At 58.6% G+C, this 19,716-nt stretch overlaps 1 protein-coding gene and 6 non-coding genes across 9 annotated transcripts in view; all 7 read left to right on the top strand.

Annotated features, from left to right (window-relative positions):
• Positions 1-19,716, top strand: part of LOC112907092 (uncharacterized) — a 133,288-nt gene that overhangs the window by 4,863 nt on the left and 108,709 nt on the right. For all 3 annotated transcript variants that reach the window (XM_072737035.1, XM_072737036.1, XM_072737037.1), the window contains exons 3-8: positions 1,150-1,290; positions 4,238-4,378; positions 7,352-7,492; positions 10,447-10,587; positions 13,540-13,680; positions 16,633-16,773. In XM_072737035.1, coding sequence (XP_072593136.1) covers positions 1,181-1,290; positions 4,238-4,378; positions 7,352-7,492; positions 10,447-10,587; positions 13,540-13,680; positions 16,633-16,773 — 815 coding nt within the window. In that variant the 5' untranslated portion in view covers positions 1,150-1,180. The remainder of the gene's footprint in view (positions 1-1,149; positions 1,291-4,237; positions 4,379-7,351; positions 7,493-10,446; positions 10,588-13,539; positions 13,681-16,632; positions 16,774-19,716) is intronic.
• On the top strand, positions 1,538-1,632 carry LOC112907120 (small nucleolar RNA SNORD116). Its single transcript, XR_003232705.2, has one exon. It is a non-coding gene; the product is annotated as a small nucleolar RNA SNORD116 (small nucleolar RNA).
• On the top strand, positions 4,626-4,720 carry LOC140595556 (small nucleolar RNA SNORD116). The gene has a single exon (XR_011997290.1). It is a non-coding gene; the product is annotated as a small nucleolar RNA SNORD116 (small nucleolar RNA).
• Positions 7,740-7,834, top strand: LOC140595554 (small nucleolar RNA SNORD116). Its single transcript, XR_011997288.1, has one exon. It is a non-coding gene; the product is annotated as a small nucleolar RNA SNORD116 (small nucleolar RNA).
• On the top strand, positions 10,835-10,929 carry LOC140595553 (small nucleolar RNA SNORD116). Its single transcript, XR_011997287.1, has one exon. It is a non-coding gene; the product is annotated as a small nucleolar RNA SNORD116 (small nucleolar RNA).
• On the top strand, positions 13,928-14,022 carry LOC140595552 (small nucleolar RNA SNORD116). The gene has a single exon (XR_011997286.1). It is a non-coding gene; the product is annotated as a small nucleolar RNA SNORD116 (small nucleolar RNA).
• Positions 17,021-17,115, top strand: LOC140595550 (small nucleolar RNA SNORD116). Its single transcript, XR_011997285.1, has one exon. It is a non-coding gene; the product is annotated as a small nucleolar RNA SNORD116 (small nucleolar RNA).

Below are 19,716 nucleotides of genomic sequence, written 5' to 3'. Positions count from 1 at the left end.
GTCCTACGTTGAGTCCCACAATATAGATGCCTGTGAAGACCATGCCACTTGTTGCTGTTCTTGCTGAGGATCCCGGCCCCTGACGTGGGAGTCCCGTTCGAGGGCAGTAGTGACTTTCCGTGCAGTGATGAGGACTCAGGACATGGACCCATGGCAGGTGTTCCCAGAGGCCGAGCCCGTGAAGCACAATGGTTGTTGCGATGCCGGTTCCCTTGTCAGTAGCGCACCCCCGCTTCAGTCGGCTGTTCTTGGGCTCTCAGTGTAGCATGGGCACCACTTGCCTAGGGCTGTTCTGCCCACACGCCAAGAGCAAATACTCATGTGTGTGGGACCAGTCGCCTGTCCGACCTTCGTGTGGCCACCTCTTCTCATAGGGCTTCGTGAAGGCCTGAGGCGTGCATCCATTACCTGAGGCCTGCTGCCCTCACAGGGCTCGTTGCCTTTCCCCGGGGTGGCTGAGGTTTCATGCTGCACCCGGACCCGGCTCAGCTAATGGGGCGACGTAATCCACATCGACATGGCTTCGATGGTCGATAGTGTGTTTTTGGAGGAGAGTCCTTGTGCTGTGCTTTGCCAGAGGGCTTCGGGCACGTGTTGTCTCAGGGCTTTGCGACGTCCCGTGAGGTCAGTCACGTCATGTCACGCTATTACGTGCCAGGGTCTGAGGCCATGGATCCCCGGATTGCCCATGTACTTTGCGCTGATGAACTCTAAACGTTAGCTCCTGAGCCACGGATGCCCAGCCTGCCAGCCTGCCAGCCTGGCCTGCACACGCAAACATGTGCACACCTTCTTGCTAATAAAGCCATAGAGTCACACTGATGCACACACACTGAAACACACCCACAGAGGGCCCCACACAAAGAGACGCCTGCACATCCCCACTCATGGCGTGTGGTGTGACCAGAAACATTGTCATATTCTAACCAGGAAATTCCTAGACACACATCATGAGACAGAGGCACATCCCCTTGTGTGGGATGACGTGGGCCCGTTCCATATCCCTGATGAGCAGCTAGCCCTGTGGGACAGAGGGACAGCACAGGGAGATGCAATGCTTCCCCCAGGAAACCGTTTGGAACGCTCGGGCCATCTGAGCGCCTGGGTGGGTACGTCACACATTCGCCTGATTTCTCCACACCTCCTCAGGTGCCGAGGCCTAGCTAGGCTTCCTGTTGACATGGAGAAGAAGACCTTCCTTTCCTTTCCACGGTGGTGTGGAGAGATGATGGCGGGCCTTGAGGAAGCAGAGTGGTCCAGGACGGGGAACCTGCACACGGATCACCAGAGGTAAGCTTTTGTTGTGTCAACGTGTACTGATGGCACTCGAAGGTCCTGAGATGGCCTGCGGACCTGCCAGCTGGCTTGTGCTCCTGGCCATGGACGTTGGCTCTCCAAGAAGATTGCCTATGCCTCTTGCTCAGGGGCATAGCTGTGGGTGGTCTCCAGGGTACAGGAGGGTGCTGAGGCCACGGGGAGACCCCATGAGCTGTTCAGCCTGCGTAGTTCAATTTACCAGGAGGCCGAGAAAGTGCTTGGATCGATGATGACTCCCTCAATCTGCATTCCTTGGAAAAGCTGAACAAAATGAGTGAGAACTCCCTGCCGTCGTTCTCATCGCAACTGAGGTCCAGCACCTTGTCTCCCCCAGGGAAGGAAGGAGTGAGGGACAGCTTCACCTTTGTCGTGCCACACGCTTGCTTGCAACCACCACCACCACGACCACCACCACCACCACCACCACCACCACCACCACCATCTCCACCGAAGGGCCTTGGGATCAGAGAGCCTGGCGGAGGGCTGAGGGCCTAGAAAACTTGTGCTCTCCTTGGGTGGGAGTCCTCGACATGGTGGTCCTCCATGACATGGCTGGCTTTCGGGGTGTCTCAGACAGCCAGCAGCCAAGTGGTAGGAGTTGCGTTAGGCGGCTTTGGCAGGGCCTTGAGAGCATCTATGTCGGAGTCCGTCGGCCAGGCCAAAGATTGAGCCAGTACTCCTGGTGGTGTGTGGTGCCCCCCTTTCAGGGTCAGGGGCCGCCGGTGTACAGGTGGACCCCCGACCGGGCAAGGAGCAATCTCTGTCCCAGGCCTCTGTTCCGCGTTCTCAGCTGAGTGCTGAACAGGGTTGCGGGAGGACAGGAAAGACACCAGATGGGTTCGGTGCTTTTGACAGAGCCCTAATTCATCTGAGGCCAGACAAGGACGGAGACACAGTACTCGCACGCACACACGAATACACATAAAACATACAGAAGCACATATACAGTCACACACACGCTCACCACACGTAGTCGCATGCACAGGCATGCAAACACACACACACACACACGCGCGCGCGCGCGCGCACATACGCCAGGAACTCCAGCGGAGTTCATGGTGTACGTTCAGGGCAGGAGTGTAGAAGCTTTGCTGGCCACTGGGAAGAATGGGAATGGCAGGGCCAAGGGCGTCTGGAGGACACGTGGGTGCGGGCAGGTCTGCTGGCGGCCTCCCTACACCGGGATGCTGTTAGGAAAGCCAACGGGTCAGAGGTTCGTGGGCTGTTTGCGGCCCCACCACCTTCCCCCGTGGGCCTTGATTTACGGCCTTAAGTGGCCGCCTGGCGATGGTGCCGAGGGCTGTGTCCGACCCGCCCCAGGCCACTACTTCCCCAAAGAAGGGCTCTCCTGGGTGTCTACCCTGTGCCTGTGATAGCCTTGCCGGCCATTGCCACCCTGGTTGTCCCTCCCTTTGCCAGCTGGGCTTGCGGACTCTGGCCATGCAGACCTTGCCTCCTGGGCTGCCGGGCTCCTGCGTAAAGACATCCACCCAGGGCAGCCCTTGATCAGCATCCGGACTGGCTCCTCCCTGCTCTGTGGGCACAAGACTTCTGTGGGCTAGGCTGCAGACCGTGCAGGACAGGCCACAGGCACCGGACAGTAGTCAGGCGCAGCCTCTTGTCAAGGCTGTGGGGCTTGGCCTTGTCCTCCTCGTCGTGGGAAGGCACTGTTTCTCCTTTGTGTGTGCCTGTCACCTATAGTAATGTGGCCATGCCCCTGCACCAGAGTCTAAACACCACCTGTGTTTAGCCTGTCTCTGCCAATTGACAGGCCCTACCTTGAGTCCCACAATATAGATGCCTGTGAAGACCATGCCACTTGTTGCTGTTCTTGCTGAGGATCCCGGCCCCCGACGTGGGAGTCCCGTTCGAGGGCAGTGGTGACTTTCCGTGCAGTGATGAGGACTCAGGACATGGACCCATGGCAGGTGTTCCCAGAGGCCGAGCCCGTGAAGCACAATGGTTGTTGCGATGCCGGTTCCCTTGTCAGTAGCGCACCCCCGCTTCAGTCGGCTGTTCTTGGGCTCTCAGTGTAGCATGGGCACCACTTGCCTAGGGCTGTTCTGCCCACACGCCAAGAGCAAATAGTCATGTGTGTGGGACCAGTCGCCTGTCCGACCTTCGTGTGGCCACCTCTTCTCATAGGGCTTCGTGAAGGCCTGAGGCGTGCATCCATTACCTGAGGCCTGCTGCCCTCACAGGGCTCGTTGCCTTTCCCCGGGGTGGCTGAGGTTTCATGCTGCGCCCGGACCCGGCTCAGCTAATGGGGCGACGTAATCCACATCGACATGGCTTCGATGGTCGATAGTGTGTTTTTGGAGGAGAGTCCTTGTGCTGTGCTTTGCCAGAGGGCTTCGGGCACGTGTTGTCTCAGGGCTTTGCGACGTCCCGTGAGGTCAGTCACGTCATGTCACGCTATTACGTGCCAGGGTCTGAGGCCATGGATCCCCGGATTGCCCATGTACTTTGCGCTGATGAACTCTAAACGTTCGCTCCAGAGCCACGGATGGCCAGCCTGCCAGCCTGCCAGCCTGGCCTGCACACGCACACATGTGCAACCCTTCTTGCTAATAAAGCCATAGAGTCACACTGATGCACACACACTGAAACACACCCACAGAGGGCCCGACACAAACAGACCCCTGCACATCCCCACTCATGGCGTGTGGTGTGACCAGAAACATTGTCATATTCTAACCAGGAAATTCCTAGACACACATCATGAGACAGAGGCACATCCCCTTGTGTGGGATGACGTGGGCCCGTTCCATATCCCGGATGAGCAGCTAGCCCTGTGGGACAGAGGGACAGCACAGGGAGATGCAATGCTTCCCCCAGGAAACCGTTTGGAACGCTCGGGCCATCTGAGCGCCTGGGTGGGTACGTCACACATTCGCCTGATTTCTCCACACCTCCTCAGGTGCCGAGGCCTAGCTAGGCTTCCTGTTGACATGGAGAAGAAGACCTTCCTTTCCTTTCCACGGTGGTGTGGAGAGATGATGGCGGGCCTTGAGGAAGCAGAGTGGTCCAGGACGGGGAACCTGCACACGGATCACCAGAGGTAAGCTTTTGTTGTGTCAACGTGTACTGATGGCACTCGAAGGTCCTGAGATGGCCTGCGGACCTGCCAGCTGGCTTGTGCTCCTGGCCATGGACGTTGGCTCTCCAAGAAGATTGCCTATGCCTCTTGCTCAGGGGCATAGCTGTGGGTGGTCTCCAGGGTACAGGAGGGTGCTGAGGCCACGGGGAGACCCCATGAGCTGTTCAGCCTGCGTAGTTCAATTTACCAGGAGGCCGAGAAAGTGCTTGGATCGATGATGACTCCCTCAATCTGCATTCCTTGGAAAAGCTGAACAAAATGAGTGAGAACTCCCTGCCGTCGTTCTCATCGCAACTGAGGTCAAGCACCTTGTCTCCCCCAGGGAAGGAAGGAGTGAGGGACAGCTTCACCTTTGTCGTGCCACACGCTTGCTTGCAACCACCACCACCACGACCACCACCACCACCACCACCACCACCACCACCACCACCACCATCTCCACCGAAGGGCCTTGGGATCAGAGAGCCTGGCGGAGGGCTGAGGGCCTAGAAAACTTGTGCTCTCCTTGGGTGGGAGTCCTCGACATGGTGGTCCTCCATGACATGGCTGGCTTTCGGGGTGTCTCAGACAGCCAGCAGCCAAGTGGTAGGAGTTGCGTTAGGCGGCTTTGGCAGGGCCTTGAGAGCATCTATGTCGGAGTCCGTCGGCCAGGCCAAAGATTGAGCCAGTACTCCTGGTGGTGTGTGGTGCCCCCCTTTCAGGGTCAGGGGCCGCCGGTGTACAGGTGGACCCCCGACCGGGCAAGGAGCAATCTCTGTCCCAGGCCTCTGTTCCGCGTTCTCAGCTGAGTGCTGAACAGGGTTGCGGGAGGACAGGAAAGACACCAGATGGGTTCGGTGCTTTTGACAGAGCCCTAATTCATCTGAGGCCAGACAAGGACGGAGACACAGTACTCGCACGCACACACGAATACACATAAAACATACAGAAGCACATATACAGTCACACACACGCTCACCACACGTAGTCGCATGCACAGGCATGCAAACACACACACACACACACACGCGCGCGCGCGCGCGCACATACGCCAGGAACTCCAGCGGAGTTCATGGTGTACGTTCAGGGCAGGAGTGTAGAAGCTTTGCTGGCCACTGGGAAGAATGGGAATGGCAGGGCCAAGGGCGTCTGGAGGACACGTGGGTGCGGGCAGGTCTGCTGGCGGCCTCCCTACACCGGGATGCTGTTAGGAAAGCCAACGGGTCAGAGGTTCGTGGGCTGTTTGCGGCCCCACCACCTTCCCCCGTGGGCCTTGATTTACGGCCTTAAGTGGCCGCCTGGCGATGGTGCCGAGGGCTGTGTCCGACCCGCCCCAGGCCACTACTTCCCCAAAGAAGGGCTCTCCTGGGTGTCTACCCTGTGCCTGTGATAGCCTTGCCGGCCATTGCCACCCTGGTTGTCCCTCCCTTTGCCAGCTGGGCTTGCGGACTCTGGCCATGCAGACCTTGCCTCCTGGGCTGCCGGGCTCCTGCGTAAAGACATCCACCCAGGGCAGCCCTTGATCAGCATCCGGACTGGCTCCTCCCTGCTCTGTGGGCACAAGACTTCTGTGGGCTAGGCTGCAGACCGTGCAGGACAGGCCACAGGCACCGGACAGTAGTCAGGCGCAGCCTCTTGTCAAGGCTGTGGGGCTTGGCCTTGTCCTCCTCGTCGTGGGAAGGCACTGTTTCTCCTTTGTGTGTGCCTGTCACCTATAGTAATGTGGCCATGCCCCTGCACCAGAGTCTAAACACCACCTGTGTTTAGCCTGTCTCTGCCAATGGACAGGCCCTACCTTGAGTCCCACAATATAGATGCCTGTGAAGACCATGCCACGTGTTGCTGTTCTTGCTGAGGATCCCGGCCCCCGACGTGGGAGTCCCATTCGAGGGCAGTGGTGACTTTCCGTGCAGTGATGAGGACTCAGGACATGGACCCGGATGCGACAGCCTGACTCATGGCAGGTGTTCCCAGAGCCGAGCCCGTGAAGCACAATGGTTGTTGCGATGCCGGTTCCCTTGTCAGTAGCGCACCCCCGCTTCAGTCGGCTGTTCTTGGGCTCTCAGTGTAGCATGGGCACCACTTGCCTAGGGCTGTTCTGCCCACACGCCAAGAGCAAATAGTCATGTGTGTGGGACCAGTCGCCTGTCCGACCTTCGTGTGGCCACCTCTTCTCATAGGGCTTCGTGAAGGCCTGAGGCGTGCATCCATTACCTGAGGCCTGCTGCCCTCACAGGGCTCGTTGCCTTTCCCCGGGGTGGCTGAGGTTTCATGCTGCGCCCGGACCCGGCTCAGCTAATGGGGCGACGTAATCCACATCGACATGGCTTCGATGGTCGATAGTGTGTTTTTGGAGGAGAGTCCTTGTGCTGTGCTTTGCCAGAGGGCTTCGGGCACGTGTTGTCTCAGGGCTTTGCGACGTCCCGTGAGGTCAGTCACGTCATGTCACGCTATTACGTGCCAGGGTCTGAGGCCATGGATCCCCGGATTGCCCATGTACTTTGCGCTGATGAACTCTAAACGTTCGCTCCAGAGCCACGGATGGCCAGCCTGCCAGCATGCCAGCCTGGCCTGCACACGCACACATGTGCACACCTTCTTGCTAATAAAGCCATAGAGTCACACTGATGCACACACACTGAAACACACCCACAGAGGGCCCCACACAAACAGACCCCTGCACATCCCCACTCATGGCGTGTGGTGTGACTAGAAACATTGTCATATTCTAACCAGGAAATTCCTAGACACACATCATGAGACAGAGGCACATCCCCTTGTGTGGGATGACGTGGGCCCGTTCCATATCCCTGATGAGCAGCTAGCCCTGTGGGACAGAGGGACAGCACAGGGAGATGCAATGCTTCCCCCAGGGAACCGTTTGGAACGCTCGGGCCATCTGAGCGCCTGGGTGGGTACGTCACACATTCGCCTGATTTCTCCACACCTCCTCAGGTGCCGAGGCCTAGCTAGGCTTCCTGTTGACATGGAGAAGAAGACCTTCCTTTCCTTTCCACGGTGGTGTGGAGAGATGATGGCGGGCCTTGTGGAAGCAGAGTGGTCCAGGACGGGGAACCTGCACACGGATCACCAGAGGTAAGCTTTTGTTGTGTCAACGTGTACTGATGGCACTCGAAGGTCCTGAGATGGCCTGCGGACCTGCCAGCTGGCTTGTGCTCCTGGCCATGGACGTTGGCTCTCCAAGAAGATTGCCTATGCCTCTTGCTCAGGGGCATAGCTGTGGGTGGTCTCCAGGGTACAGGAGGGTGCTGAGGCCACGGGGAGACCCCATGAGCTGTTCAGCCTGCGTAGTTCAATTTACCAGGAGGCCGAGAAAGTGCTTGGATCGATGATGACTCCCTCAATCTGCATTCCTTGGAAAAGCTGAACAAAATGAGTGAGAACTCCCTGCCGTCGTTCTCATCGCAACTGAGGTCCAGCACCTTGTCTCCCCCAGGGAAGGAAGGAGTGAGGGACAGCTTCACCTTTGTCGTGCCACACGCTTGCTTGCAACCACCACCAACACCACCACGACCACCACCACCACCATCTCCACCGAAGGGCCTTGGGATCAGAGAGCCTGGCGGAGGGCTGAGGGCCTAGAAAACTTGTGCTCTCCTTGGGTGGGAGTCCTCGACATGGTGGTCCTCCATGACATGGCTGGCTTTCGGGGTGTCTCAGACAGCCAGCAGCCAAGTGGTAGGAGTTGCGTTAGGCGGCTCTGGCAGGGCCTTGAGAGCATCTATGTCGGAGTCCGTCGGCCAGGCCAAAGATTGAGCCAGTACTCCTGGTGGTGTGTGGTGCCCCCCTTTCAGGGTCAGGGGCCGCCGGTGTACAGGTGGACCCCCGACCGGGCAAGGAGCAATCTCTGTCCCAGGCCTCTGTTCCGCGTTCTCAGCTGAGTGCTGAACAGGGTTGCGGGAGGACAGGAAAGACACCAGATGGGTTCGGTGCTTTTGACAGAGCCCTAATTCATCTGAGGCCAGACAGGGACGGAGACACAGTACTCGCACGCACACACGAATACACATAAAACATACAGAAGCACATATACAGTCACACACACGCTCACCACACGTAGTCGCATGCACAGGCATGCAAACACACACACACACACACACACACGCGCGCGCGCGCGCACATACGCCAGGAACTCCAGCGGAGTTCATGGTGTACGTTCAGGGCAGGAGTGTAGAAGCTTTGCTGGCCACTGGGAAGAATGGGAATGGCAGGGCCAAGGGCGTCTGGAGGACACGTGGGTGCGGGCAGGTCTGCTGGCGGCCTCCCTACACCGGGATGCTGTTAGGAAAGCCAACGGGTCAGAGGTTCGTGGGCTGTTTGCGGCCCCACCACCTTCCCCCGTGGGCCTTGATTTACGGCCTTAAGTGGCCGCCTGGCGGTGGTGCCGAGGGCTGTGTCCGACCCGCCCCAGGCCACTACTTCCCCAAAGAAGGGCTCTCCTGGGTGTCTACCCTGTGCCTGTGATAGCCTTGCCGGCCATTGCCACCCTGATTGTCCCTCCCTTTGCCAGCTGGGCTTGCGGACTCTGGCCATGCAGACCTTGCCTCCTGGGCTGCCGGGCTCCTGCGTAAAGACATCCACCCAGGGCAGCCCTTGATCAGCATCCGGACTGGCTCCTCCCTGCTCTGTGGGCACAAGACTTCTGTGGGCTAGGCTGCAGACCGTGCAGGACAGGCCACAGGCACCGGACAGTAGTCAGGCGCAGCCTCTTGTCAAGGCTGTGGGGCTTGGCCTTGTCCTCCTCGTCATGGGAAGGCACTGTTTCTCCTTTGTGTGTGCCTGTCACCTATAGTAATGTGGCCATGCCCCTGCACCAGAGTCTAAACACCACCTGTGTTTAGCCTGTCTCTGCCAATGGACAGGCCCTACCTTGAGTCCCACAATATAGATGCCTGTGAAGACCATGCCACGTGTTGCTGTTCTTGCTGAGGATCCCGGCCCCCGACGTGGCAGTCCCATTCGAGGGCAGTGGTGACTTTCCGTGCAGTGATGAGGACTCAGGACATGGACCCGGATGCGACAGCCTGACTCATGGCAGGTGTTCCCAGAGCCGAGCCCGTGAAGCACAATGGTTGTTGCGATGCCGGTTCCCTTGTCAGTAGCGCACCCCCGCTTCAGTCGGCTGTTCTTGGGCTCTCAGTGTAGCATGGGCACCACTTGCCTAGGGCTGTTCTGCCCACACGCCAAGAGCAAATAGTCATGTGTGTGGGACCAGTCGCCTGTCCGACCTTCGTGTGGCCACCTCTTCTCATAGGGCTTCGTGAAGGCCTGAGGCGTGCATCCATTACCTGAGGCCTGCTGCCCTCACAGGGCTCGTTGCCTTTCCCCGGGGTGGCTGAGGTTTCATGCTGCGCCCGGACCCGGCTCAGCTAATGGGGCGACGTAATCCACATCGACATGGCTTCGATGGTCGATAGTGTGTTTTTGGAGGAGAGTCCTTGTGCTGTGCTTTGCCAGAGGGCTTCGGGCACGTGTTGTCTCAGGGCTTTGCGACGTCCCGTGAGGTCAGTCACGTCATGTCACGCTATTACGTGCCAGGGTCTGAGGCCATGGATCCCCGGATTGCCCATGTACTTTGCGCTGATGAACTCTAAACGTTCGCTCCAGAGCCACGGATGGCCAGCCTGCCAGCATGCCAGCCTGGCCTGCACACGCACACATGTGCACACCTTCTTGCTAATAAAGCCATAGAGTCACACTGATGCACACACACTGAAACACACCCACAGAGGGCCCCACACAAACAGACCCCTGCACATCCCCACTCATGGCGTGTGGTGTGACTAGAAACATTGTCATATTCTAACCAGGAAATTCCTAGACACACATCATGAGACAGAGGCACATCCCCTTGTGTGGGATGACGTGGGCCCGTTCCATATCCCTGATGAGCAGCTAGCCCTGTGGGACAGAGGGACAGCACAGGGAGATGCAATGCTTCCCCCAGGGAACCGTTTGGAACGCTCGGGCCATCTGAGCGCCTGGGTGGGTACGTCACACATTCGCCTGATTTCTCCACACCTCCTCAGGTGCCGAGGCCTAGCTAGGCTTCCTGTTGACATGGAGAAGAAGACCTTCCTTTCCTTTCCACGGTGGTGTGGAGAGATGATGGCGGGCCTTGTGGAAGCAGAGTGGTCCAGGACGGGGAACCTGCACACGGATCACCAGAGGTAAGCTTTTGTTGTGTCAACGTGTACTGATGGCACTCGAAGGTCCTGAGATGGCCTGCGGACCTGCCAGCTGGCTTGTGCTCCTGGCCATGGACGTTGGCTCTCCAAGAAGATTGCCTATGCCTCTTGCTCAGGGGTATAGCTGTGGGTGGTCTCCAGGGTACAGGAGGGTGCTGAGGCCACGGGGAGACCCCATGAGCTGTTCAGCCTGCGTAGTTCAATTTACCAGGAGGCCGAGAAAGTGCTTGGATCGATGATGACTCCCTCAATCTGCATTCCTTGGAAAAGCTGAACAAAATGAGTGAGAACTCCCTGCCGTCGTTCTCATCGCAACTGAGGTCCAGCACCTTGTCTCCCCCAGGGAAGGAAGGAGTGAGGGACAGCTTCACCTTTGTCGTGCCACACGCTTGCTTGCAACCACCACCAACACCACCACGACCACCACCACCAGCATCTCCACCGAAGGGCCTTGGGATCAGAGAGCCTGGCGGAGGGCTGAGGGCCTAGAAAACTTGTGCTCTCCTTGGGTGGGAGTCCTCGACATGGTGGTCCTCCATGACATGGCTGGCTTTCGGGGTGTCTCAGACAGCCAGCAGCCAAGTGGTAGGAGTTGCGTTAGGCGGCTCTGGCAGGGCCTTGAGAGCATCTATGTCGGAGTCCGTCGGCCAGGCCAAAGATTGAGCCAGTACTCCTGGTGGTGTGTGGTGCCCCCCTTTCAGGGTCAGGGGCCGCCGGTGTACAGGTGGACCCCCGACCGGGCAAGGAGCAATCTCTGTCCCAGGCCTCTGTTCCGCGTTCTCAGCTGAGTGCTGAACAGGGTTGCGGGAGGACAGGAAAGACACCAGATGGGTTCGGTGCTTTTGACAGAGCCCTAATTCATCTGAGGCCAGACAAGGACGGAGACACAGTACTCGCACGCACACACGAATACACATAAAACATACAGAAGCACATATACAGTCACACACACGCTCACCACACGTAGTCGCATGCACAGGCATGCAAACACACACACACACACACACGCGCGCGCGCGCGCGCACATACGCCAGGAACTCCAGCGGAGTTCATGGTGTACGTTCAGGGCAGGAGTGTAGAAGCTTTGCTGGCCACTGGGAAGAATGGGAATGGCAGGGCCAAGGGCGTCTGGAGGACACGTGGGTGCGGGCAGGTCTGCTGGCGGCCTCCCTACACCGGGATGCTGTTAGGAAAGCCAACGGGTCAGAGGTTCGTGGGCTGTTTGCGGCCCCACCACCTTCCCCCGTGGGCCTTGATTTACGGCCTTAAGTGGCCGCCTGGCGATGGTGCCGAGGGCTGTGTCCGACCCGCCCCAGGCCACTACTTCCCCAAAGAAGGGCTCTCCTGGGTGTCTACCCTGTGCCTGTGATAGCCTTGCCGGCCATTGCCACCCTGGTTGTCCCTCCCTTTGCCAGCTGGGCTTGCGGACTCTGGCCATGCAGACCTTGCCTCCTGGGCTGCCGGGCTCCTGCGTAAAGACATCCACCCAGGGCAGCCCTTGATCAGCATCCGGACTGGCTCCTCCCTGCTCTGTGGGCACAAGACTTCTGTGGGCTAGGCTGCAGACCGTGCAGGACAGGCCACAGGCACCGGACAGTAGTCAGGCGCAGCCTCTTGTCAAGGCTGTGGGGCTTGGCCATGTCCTCCTCGTCATGTGAAGGCACTGTTTCTCCTTTGTGTGTGCCTGTCACCTATAGTAATGTGGCCATGCCCCTGCACCAGAGTCTAAACACCACCTGTGTTTAGCCTGTCTCTGCCAATGGACAGGCCCTACCTTGAGTCCCACAATATAGATGCCTGTGAAGACCATGCCACGTGTTGCTGTTCTTGCTGAGGATCCCGGCCCCCGACGTGGGAGTCCCATTCGAGGGCAGTGGTGACTTTCCGTGCAGTGATGAGGACTCAGGACATGGACCCGGATGTGGCAGCCTGACTCATGGCAGGTGTTCCCAGAGCCGAGCCCGTGAAGCACAATGGTTGTTGCGATGCCGGTTCCCTTGTCAGTAGCGCACCCCCGCTTCAGTCGGCTGTTCTTGGGCTCTCAGTGTAGCATGGGCACCACTTGCCTAGGGCTGTTCTGCCCACACGCCAAGAGCAAATAGTCATGTGTGTGGGACCAGTCGCCTGTCCGACCTTCGTGTGGCCACCTCTTCTCATAGGGCTTCGTGAAGGCCTGAGGCGTGCATCCATTACCTGAGGCCTGCTGCCCTCACAGGGCTCGTTGCCTTTCCCCGGGGTGGCTGAGGTTTCATGCTGCGCCCGGACCCGGCTCAGCTAATGGGGCGACGTAATCCACATCGACATGGCTTCGATGGTCGATAGTGTGTTTTTGGAGGAGAGTCCTTGTGCTGTGCTTTGCCAGAGGGCTTCGGGCACGTGTTGTCTCAGGGCTTTGCGACGTCCCGTGAGGTCAGTCACGTCATGTCACGCTATTACGTGCCAGGGTCTGAGGCCATGGATCCCCGGATTGCCCATGTACTTTGCGCTGATGAACTCTAAACGTTCGCTCCAGAGCCACGGATGGCCAGCCTGCCAGCATGCCAGCCTGGCCTGCACACGCACACATGTGCACACCTTCTTGCTAATAAAGCCATAGAGTCACACTGATGCACACACACTGAAACACACCCACAGAGGGCCCCACACAAACAGACCCCTGCACATCCCCACTCATGGCGTGTGGTGTGACTAGAAACATTGTCATATTCTAACCAGGAAATTCCTAGACACACATCATGAGACAGAGGCACATCCCCTTGTGTGGGATGACGTGGGCCCGTTCCATATCCCTGATGAGCAGCTAGCCCTGTGGGACAGAGGGACAGCACAGGGAGATGCAATGCTTCCCCCAGGGAACCGTTTGGAACGCTCGGGCCATCTGAGCGCCTGGGTGGGTACGTCACACATTCGCCTGATTTCTCCACACCTCCTCAGGTGCCGAGGCCTAGCTAGGCTTCCTGTTGACATGGAGAAGAAGACCTTCCTTTCCTTTCCACGGTGGTGTGGAGAGATGATGGCGGGCCTTGTGGAAGCAGAGTGGTCCAGGACGGGGAACCTGCCCACGGATCACCAGAGGTAAGCTTTTGTTGTGTCAACGTGTACTGATGGCACTCGAAGGTCCTGAGATGGCCTGCGGACCTGCCAGCTGGCTTGTGCTCCTGGCCATGGACGTTGGCTCTCCAAGAAGATTGCCTATGCCTCTTGCTCAGGGGCATAGCTGTGGGTGGTCTCCAGGGTACAGGAGGGTGCTGAGGCCACGGGGAGACCCCATGAGCTGTTCAGCCTGCGTAGTTCAATTTACCAGGAGGCCGAGAAAGTGCTTGGATCGATGATGACTCCCTCAATCTGCATTCCTTGGAAAAGCTGAACAAAATGAGTGAGAACTCCCTGCCGTCGTTCTCATCGCAACTGAGGTCCAGCACCTTGTCTCCCCCAGGGAAGGAAGGAGTGAGGGACAGCTTCACCTTTGTCGTGCCACACGCTTGCTTGCAACCACCACCAACACCACCACGACCACCACCACCAGCATCTCCACCGAAGGGCCTTGGGATCAGAGAGCCTGGCGGAGGGCTGAGGGCCTAGAAAACTTGTGCTCTCCTTGGGTGGGAGTCCTCGACATGGTGGTCCTCCATGACATGGCTGGCTTTCGGGGTGTCTCAGACAGCCAGCAGCCAAGTGGTAGGAGTTGCGTTAGGCGGCTCTGGCAGGGCCTTGAGAGCATCTATGTCGGAGTCCGTCGGCCAGGCCAAAGATTGAGCCAGTACTCCTGGTGGTGTGTGGTGCCCCCCTTTCAGGGTCAGGGGCCGCCGGTGTACAGGTGGACCCCCGACCGGGCAAGGAGCAATCTCTGTCCCAGGCCTCTGTTCCGCGTTCTCAGCTGAGTGCTGAACAGGGTTGCGGGAGGACAGGAAAGACACCAGATGGGTTCGGTGCTTTTGACAGAGCCCTAATTCATCTGAGGCCAGACAAGGACGGAGACACAGTACTCGCACGCACACACGAATACACATAAAACATACAGAAGCACATATACAGTCACACACACGCTCACCACACGTAGTCGCATGCACAGGCATGCAAACACACACACACACACACACGCGCGCGCGCGCGCGCACATACGCCAGGAACTCCAGCGGAGTTCATGGTGTACGTTCAGGGCAGGAGTGTAGAAGCTTTGCTGGCCACTGGGAAGAATGGGAATGGCAGGGCCAAGGGCGTCTGGAGGACACGTGGGTGCGGGCAGGTCTGCTGGCGGCCTCCCTACACCGGGATGCTGTTAGGAAAGCCAACGGGTCAGAGGTTCGTGGGCTGTTTGCGGCCCCACCACCTTCCCCCGTGGGCCTTGATTTACGGCCTTAAGTGGCCGCCTGGCGATGGTGCCGAGGGCTGTGTCCGACCCGCCCCAGGCCACTACTTCCCCAAAGAAGGGCTCTCCTGGGTGTCTACCCTGTGCCTGTGATAGCCTTGCCGGCCATTGCCACCCTGGTTGTCCCTCCCTTTGCCAGCTGGGCTTGCGGACTCTGGCCATGCAGACCTTGCCTCCTGGGCTGCCGGGCTCCTGCGTAAAGACATCCACCCAGGGCAGCCCTTGATCAGCATCCGGACTGGCTCCTCCCTGCTCGGTGGGCACAAGACTTCTGTGGGCTAGGCTGCAGACCGTGCAGGACAGGCCACAGGCACCGGACAGTAGTCAGGCGCAGCCTCTTGTCAAGGCTGTGGGGCTTGGCCTTGTCCTCCTCGTCATGGGAAGGCACTGTTTCTCCTTTGTGTGTGCCTGTCACCTATAGTAATGTGGCCATGCCCCTGCACCAGAGTCTAAACACCACCTGTGTTTAGCCTGTCTCTGCCAATGGACAGGCCCTACCTTGAGTCCCACAATATAGATGCCTGTGAAGACCATGCCACGTGTTGCTGTTCTTGCTGAGGATCCCGGCCCCCGACGTGGGAGTCCCATTCGAGGGCAGTGGTGACTTTCCGTGCAGTGATGAGGACTCAGGACATGGACCCGGATGTGGCAGCCTGACTCATGGCAGGTGTTCCCAGAGCCGAGCCCGTGAAGCACAATGGTTGTTGCGATGCCGGTTCCCTTGTCAGTAGCGCACCCCCGCTTCAGTCGGCTGTTCTTGGGCTCTCAGTGTAGCATGGGCACCACTTGCCTAGGGCTGTTCTGCCCACACGCCAAGAGCAAATAGTCATGTGTGTGGGACCAGTCGCCTGTCCGACCTTCGTGTGGCCACCTCTTCTCATAGGGCTTCGTGAAGGCCTGAGGCGTGCATCCATTACCTGAGGCCTGCTGCCCTCACAGGGCTCGTTGCCTTTCCCCGGGGTGGCTGAGGTTTCATGCTGCGCCCGGACCCGGCTCAGCTAATGGGGCGACGTAATCCACATCGACATGGCTTCGATGGTCGATAGTGTGTTTTTGGAGGAGAGTCCTTGGGCTGTGCTTTGCCAGAGGGCTTCGGGCACGTGTTGTCTCAGGGCTTTGCGACGTCCCGTGAGGTCAGTCACGTCATGTCACGCTATTACGTGCCAGGGTCTGAGGCCATGGATCCCCGGATTGCCCATGTACTTTGCGCTGATGAACTCTAAACGTTCGCTCCAGAGCCACGGATGGCCAGCCTGCCAGCATGCCAGCCTGGCCAGCACACGCACACATGTGCACACCTTCTTGCTAATAAAGCCATAGAGTCACACTGATGCACACACACTGAAACACACCCACAGAGGGCCCCACACAAACAGACCCCTGCACATCCCCACTCATGGCGTGTGGTGTGACTAGAAACATTGTCATATTCTAACCAGGAAATTCCTAGACACACATCATGAGACAGAGGCACATCCCCTTGTGTGGGATGACGTGGGCCCGTTCCATATCCCTGATGAGCAGCTAGCCCTGTGGGACAGAGGGACAGCACAGGGAGATGCAATGCTTCCCCCAGGGAACCGTTTGGAACGCTCGGGCCATCTGAGCGCCTGGGTGGGTACGTCACACATTCGCCTGATTTCTCCACACCTCCTCAGGTGCCGAGGCCTAGCTAGGCTTCCTGTTGACATGGAGAAGAAGACCTTCCTTTCCTTTCCACGGTGGTGTGGAGAGATGATGGCGGGCCTTGTGGAAGCAGAGTGGTCCAGGACGGGGAACCTGCCCACGGATCACCAGAGGTAAGCTTTTGTTGTGTCAACGTGTACTGATGGCACTCGAAGGTCCTGAGATGGCCTGCGGACCTGCCAGCTGGCTTGTGCTCCTGGCCATGGACGTTGGCTCTCCAAGAAGATTGCCTATGCCTCTTGCTCAGGGGCATAGCTGTGGGTGGTCTCCAGGGTACAGGAGGGTGCTGAGGCCACGGGGAGACCCCATGAGCTGTTCAGCCTGCGTAGTTCAATTTACCAGGAGGCCGAGAAAGTGCTTGGATCGATGATGACTCCCTCAATCTGCATTCCTTGGAAAAGCTGAACAAAATGAGTGAGAACTCCCTGCCGTCGTTCTCATCGCAACTGAGGTCCAGCACCTTGTCTCCCCCAGGGAAGGAAGGAGTGAGGGACAGCTTCACCTTTGTCGTGCCACACGCTTGCTTGCAACCACCACCAACACCACCACGACCACCACCACCAGCATCTCCACCGAAGGGCCTTGGGATCAGAGAGCCTGGCGGAGGGCTGAGGGCCTAGAAAACTTGTGCTCTCCTTGGGTGGGAGTCCTCGACATGGTGGTCCTCCATGACATGGCTGGCTTTCGGGGTGTCTCAGACAGCCAGCAGCCAAGTGGTAGGAGTTGCGTTAGGCGGCTCTGGCAGGGCCTTGAGAGCATCTATGTCGGAGTCCGTCGGCCAGGCCAAAGATTGAGCCAGTACTCCTGGTGGTGTGTGGTGCCCCCCTTTCAGGGTCAGGGGCCGCCGGTGTACAGGTGGACCCCCGACCGGGCAAGGAGCAATCTCTGTCCCAGGCCTCTGTTCCGCGTTCTCAGCTGAGTGCTGAACAGGGTTGCGGGAGGACAGGAAAGACACCAGATGGGTTCGGTGCTTTTGACAGAGCCCTAATTCATCTGAGGCCAGACAAGGACGGAGACACAGTACTCGCACGCACACACGAATACACATAAAACATACAGAAGCACATATACAGTCACACACACGCTCACCACACGTAGTCGCATGCACAGGCATGCAAACACACACACACACACACGCACACAAACGCGCGCGCGCGCGCGCACATACGCCAGGAACTCCAGCGGAGTTCATGGTGTACGTTCAGGGCAGGAGTGTAGAAGCTTTGCTGGCCACTGGGAAGAATGGGAATGGCAGGGCCAAGGGCGTCTGGAGGACACGTGGGTGCGGGCAGGTCTGCTGGCGGCCTCCCTACACCGGGATGCTGTTAGGAAAGCCAACGGGTCAGAGGTTCGTGGGCTGTTTGCGGCCCCACCACCTTCCCCCGTGGGCCTTGATTTACGGCCTTAAGTGGCCGCCTGGCGATGGTGCCGAGGGCTGTGTCCGACCCGCCCCAGGCCACTACTTCCCCAAAGAAGGGCTCTCCTGGGTGTCTACCCTGTGCCTGTGATAGCCTTGCCGGCCATTGCCACCCTGGTTGTCCCTCCCTTTGCCAGCTGGGCTTGCGGACTCTGGCCATGCAGACCTTGCCTCCTGGGCTGCCGGGCTCCTGCGTAAAGACATCCACCCAGGGCAGCCCTTGATCAGCATCCGGACTGGCTCCTCCCTGCTCTGTGGGCACAAGACTTCTGTGGGCTAGGCTGCAGACCGTGCAGGACAGGCCACAGGCACCGGACAGTAGTCAGGCGCAGCCTCTTGTCAAGGCTGTGGGGCTTGGCCTTGTCCTCCTCGTCATGGGAAGGCACTGTTTCTCCTTTGTGTGTGCCTGTCACCTATAGTAATGTGGCCATGCCCCTGCACCAGAGTCTAAACACCACCTGTGTTTAGCCTGTCTCTGCCAATGGACAGGCCCTACCTTGAGTCCCACAATATAGATGCCTGTGAAGACCATGCCACGTGTTGCTGTTCTTGCTGAGGATCCCGGCCCCCGACGTGGGAGTCCCATTCGAGGGCAGTGGTGACTTTCCGTGCAGTGATGAGGACTCAGGACATGGACCCGGATGTGGCAGCCTGACTCATGGCAGGTGTTCCCAGAGCCGAGCCCGTGAAGCACAATGGTTGTTGCGATGCCGGTTCCCTTGTCAGTAGCGCACCCCCGCTTCAGTCGGCTGTTCTTGGGCTCTCAGTGTAGCATGGGCACCACTTGCCTAGGGCTGTTCTGCCCACACGCCAAGAGCAAATAGTCATGTGTGTGGGACCAGTCGCCTGTCCGACCTTCGTGTGGCCACCTCTTCTCATAGGGCTTCGTGAAGGCCTGAGGCGTGCATCCATTACCTGAGGCCTGCTGCCCTCACAGGGCTCGTTGCCTTTCCCCGGGGTGGCTGAGGTTTCATGCTGCGCCCGGACCCGGCTCAGCTAATGGGGCGACGTAATCCACATCGACATGGCTTCGATGGTCGATAGTGTGTTTTTGGAGGAGAGTCCTTGGGCTGTGCTTTGCCAGAGGGCTTCGGGCACGTGTTGCCTCAGGGCTTTGCGACGTCCCGTGAGGTCAGTCACGTCATGTCACGCTATTACGTGCCAGGGTCTGAGGCCATGGATCCCCGGATTGCCCATGTACTTTGCGCTGATGAACTCTAAACGTTCGCTCCAGAGCCACGGATGGCCAGCCTGCCAGCATGCCAGCCTGGCCTGCACACGCACACATGTGCACACCTTCTTGCTAATAAAGCCATAGAGTCACACTGATGCACACACACTGAAACACACCCACAGAGGGCCCCACACAAACAGACCCCTGCACATCCCCACTCATGGCGTGTGGTGTGACCAGAAACTTTGTCATATTCTAACCAGGAAATTCCTAGACACACATCATGAGACAGAGGCACATCCCCGTGTGTGGGATGACGTGGGCCCGTTCCATATCCCTGATGAGCAGCTAGCCCTGTGGGACAGAGGGACAGCACAGGGAGATGCAATGCTTCCCCCAGGGAACCGTTTGGAACGCTCGGGCCATCTGAGCGCCTGGGTGGGTACGTCACACATTCGCCTGATT

Source organism: Vulpes vulpes, chromosome 14, assembly GCF_048418805.1.
Source record: "Vulpes vulpes isolate BD-2025 chromosome 14, VulVul3, whole genome shotgun sequence".
Lineage (NCBI taxonomy): Eukaryota > Metazoa > Chordata > Mammalia > Carnivora > Canidae > Vulpes > Vulpes vulpes.
The sequence above is the reverse complement of the archived record's forward strand: the minus strand, read 5'-3'. Positions and strand labels throughout refer to the sequence as shown.